Source organism: Salmo salar, chromosome ssa10, assembly GCF_905237065.1.
Source record: "Salmo salar chromosome ssa10, Ssal_v3.1, whole genome shotgun sequence".
NCBI lineage: Eukaryota > Metazoa > Chordata > Actinopteri > Salmoniformes > Salmonidae > Salmo > Salmo salar.
This window is the reverse complement of record NC_059451.1, coordinates 50,588,190-50,592,245: the sequence shown is the minus strand read 5'-3', so window position 1 is coordinate 50,592,245 and position 4,056 is coordinate 50,588,190. Positions and strand designations below refer to the sequence as shown.

Below are 4,056 nucleotides of genomic sequence, written 5' to 3'. Positions count from 1 at the left end.
GGACTGCTTGTAGGTCATTTTATATATTGCCGCTTTTCTTGGGCAGTGAGCTACTCTGAAGGAGCAGAACCTATGTCGCCAAGACTTGCCTTATTCATTCTTTATTAAGGGGTTAAACATATTTCTATGTGGTGTTTCCTTTCTGAAGTAGTGATTATGTAGAAACAAATATATAGAAAAAGAAACATTCAATGCCAGAGATAGAGCTAGTTGCAGGAACGCTCGGGTCTCAAATAGTTAATTTGAATAACAGGATGTTGGTTTTGGACCTTGTAATCTAAGGGCGAGGTTTTTTTCATTAGACACAGCCCACAGTGAGACATTCACATGAAAACCAGGAGTCCGACCACAGTAAGTACTGTTGCTGATCTTTGACTAATGCTAATTTATAACAATCAACAGTATCATAAAAGGTGTGTGTGTGTGTGTGGACATGTTTAACTATACTTGTGGGGACCAGCTTTAGGGTTAGGGGTTAGAGGAAATATGTTAGTAAAACAGGACTGTGTGTGTGGGGGGGGGGAGGGGGGGTGTTACATAATTACATGTCTTCTTACCCACCTTATTCTTAGATGGAGATTGGTGACATGATTGAGATAAACAGAGGTCAATACAAACACTGGGCTCTGTACATTGGAAATGGAGAGGTCATCCATTTGGTAACTCCAGGTATGATGTTCTTCTGGAAATGTGTTTGTGGAAGCCTATATTCCAATTCCAGAATTGGGGGAGAGTGTAAACATCATCTGATATCAAATGTTAACAGCATAGTACTGACCCAATGCTCTAACCACTAGGCTACCTGCTGCCCCTAACAGCATAGTACTGACCCAATGCTCTAACCACTAGGCTACCTGCTGCCCCTAACAGCAGAGTACTGGCCCAATGCTCTAACCACTAGACTACCTGCTGCCCCTAACAGCAGAGTACTGGCCCAATGCTCTAACCACTAGGCTACCTGCTGCCCCTAACAGCATAGTGCTGATCCAATGCTCTAACCACTAGGCTACCTGCTGCCCCTAACAGCATAGTACTGACCCAATGCTCTAACCACTAGGCTACCTGCTGCCCCTAACAGCATAGTACTGACCCAATGCTCTAACCACTAGGCTACCTGCTGCCCCTAACAGCAGAGTACTGGCCCAATGCTCTAACCACTAGGCTACCTGCTGCCCCTAACAGCAGAGTACTGGCCCAATGCTCTAACCACTAGGCTACCTGCTGCCCCTAACAGCATAGTACTGGCCCAATGCTCTAACCACTAGACTACCCGCTGCCCCTAACAGCAGAGTACTGGCCCAATGCTCTAACCACTAGACTACCCGCTGCCCCTAACAGCATAGTACTGGCCCAATGCGCTAACCACTAGACTACCCGCTGCCCCTAACAGCAGAGTACTGGCCCAATGCTCTAACCACTAGGCTACCTGCTGCCCCTAACAGCATAGTACTGGCCCAATGCTCTAACCACTAGACTACCCGCTGTCCCTAACAGCAGAGTACTGGCTGGCCCAATGCTCTAACAACTAGACTATCTGCTGCCCCTAACAGCAGAGTACTGGCCCAATGCTCTAACCACTAGACTACCTGCTGCCCCTAACAGCAGAGTACTGGCCCAATGCTCTAACCACTAGACTACCTGCTGCCCCTAACAGCAGAGTACTGGCCCAATGCTCTAACCACTAGGCTACCTGCTGCCCCTAACAGCAGAGTACTGGCCCAATGCTCTAACCACTAGTCTACCTGCTGCCCCTAACAGCATAGTACTGACCAAATGCTCTAACCACTAGGCTACATGCTGCCCCTAACAGCATAGTACTGATCCAATGCTCTAACCACTAGGCTACCCGCTGCCCCTAACAGCAGAGTACTGGCCCAATGCTCTAACCACTAGACTACCTGCTGCCCCTAACAGCAAAGTAAAACTGATACCTGAACATGGTTGGTAGAGTCAGAACTTTATGAACGTATTCAATCAGCTACAGCATCTGCTGTGCTCTCTGACTCTTTATTTCTCTCATCAGCAAAACACACATGTACAATTACACTTACATGTGTGTATACACACACACACACCTTTTACTTTCTTCCTGTTTTGTAGATGGGCCTTCAAGAGTAGTTTTCTGCAGTGTTAGCTCATCCAGCGGCAGTCTTTCCTGTAAAGGCACGGTTACAATAGAGAAGTTAAAGGATGTGGCAGCAGGGAATACTTACAAAATCAACAACTACTTGGATGACGAGTACAAACCAAGGCCGACTGACGTCATTATGGGGGAAGTGGACAAAATGAGAGGCCGCACAATAAAATATGGCCTCCTTGGAAACAACTGCGAGCATTTTGTTACTTTCCTCCGTTATGGCAAATCAGAGTCCAAACAGGTAGACATGACAGTATAATTGAGAGAATATTCTAATTAATGCTTTGCTTGATGAGATGCACTCCATATTAATTTATTTTCTGCTTGTCTTTTTCCTTATAGGCAGATGACTTCATGAAGAATGTGTTAGCTGGTCAACTAGGCCTGTTTGGTGTAATGGCTGCTGTTGCTGTTTCTACAGTTGCTGCAGCTAGCACAGTTAGTAAATAATTTATTGGTTCTCTCATGAGTCCATGGAGAATGTCAGTGATGCAAAATGTTGTTTATAGCCTAATGAATAAAGGACCATCTCAAAGACCAATGTGGTTGTGTGGTAATTTTTCATTCAAAGCAAACAGAATATTAAATTAATACAGTTGCCTTTATATTACCAAAACCATATTACCATGACCTTGATTAATACTGCAGGGGGCTAAATCAGGGTCACACAGTGTTTCTGGGAAGTCTTAAACAAATCAACTTAGAAACAAAAGTATACACCTCACACACATGGTTATGGGCTTAAACAAAAGAAGACACCTGTACCATGTCAGATATAGAGATGAAATGTATTACATTTTGAGTTTGCATCCCAATATTAGACTTTATATACACTACCATTCAATAGTTTGGGGTCACATAGAAATGTCCTTGTTTTTGTCCTTTAAAATAACATCAAATTGATCAGAAATACAGTGTAGACATTGTTTATGTTGTAAATGACTATTGTAGCTGGAAACGGCTGATTTTGAATGGAATATCTTCATAGGCATACAGAGGCCCATTATCAGCAACCATCACTCCTGTGTTCCAATGGCACGTTGTGTTAGCTAATACAAGTTTATCATTTTAAAAGGCTAATTGATCATTAGAAAACCGTTTTGCAATTATGTTAGCACAGCTGAAAACTGTTGTTCTAATTAAAGAAGAAATAAAACGGGCCTTCTTTAGACTAGTTGAGTATCTGGAGCATCAACATTTGTGGATTCGATTACAGGCTCAAAATGGCCAGAAACAAAGAACTTTCTTCTGCAACACATCAGTCTATTCTTGTTCTGAGAAATTAAGGCTATTCCATGCGAGAAATTGGCAAGAAACTAAAGATCTCGTACAACGCTGTGTACTACTCCCTTCACAGAACAGCGCAAACTGGCTCCAACCAGAATAGAAAGATGAGTGGGAGGCCCAAGGGCACACCTGAGCAAGAGGACAAGTACATTAGAGTTTCTAGTTTGAGAAACAGACACCTCACAAGTCTTCAACTGGCAGCTTCATTAAATAGTACCCGCAAAACACCAGTCTCAATGTCAACAGTGAAGAGGCGACTCCGGGATGCTGGCCTTCTAGGCAGAGTTGCAAAGAAAAAGCAATATCTCAGACTGGCCAATAAAAAGAAAAGATTAAGATGGGCAAAAGAACACCGACACTGGACAGAGGAACTCTGCCTAGAAGGCCAGCATCCCGGAGTCACCTCTTCACTGTTGATGTTGAGACTGGTGTTTTGAGGGTACTATTTAATGAATCTGCCAGATAAAACATGGTCCTGAGAACCAAATCATGAAATACTTTTCCCAATAGATCCTTTTCCAGTACACACTGACATCACGCACAGATGCACGCAACTCTTGGCGGCAGTAAGAAAGCCATCGCCATCGGCGCCCATTCAATATAGCCTATACGTTTTTATTACTTCTAAACAA

At 43.6% G+C, this 4,056-nt stretch overlaps 1 protein-coding gene across 1 annotated transcript; it reads left to right on the top strand.

Moving 5' to 3' along the window:
• Positions 1–257: 257 nt before the first annotated feature.
• LOC123724424 (phospholipase A and acyltransferase 4) lies at positions 258–2,674 on the top strand. The gene is made up of 4 exons (XM_045687902.1): positions 258–351; positions 573–669; positions 2,101–2,378; positions 2,480–2,674. Exons 1-4 carry the CDS (start codon positions 328–330, stop codon positions 2,585–2,587), a joined length of 507 nt encoding a protein of 168 aa, XP_045543858.1. The 5' UTR covers positions 258–327; the 3' UTR covers positions 2,588–2,674.
• Positions 2,675–4,056: the final 1,382 nt, after the last annotated feature.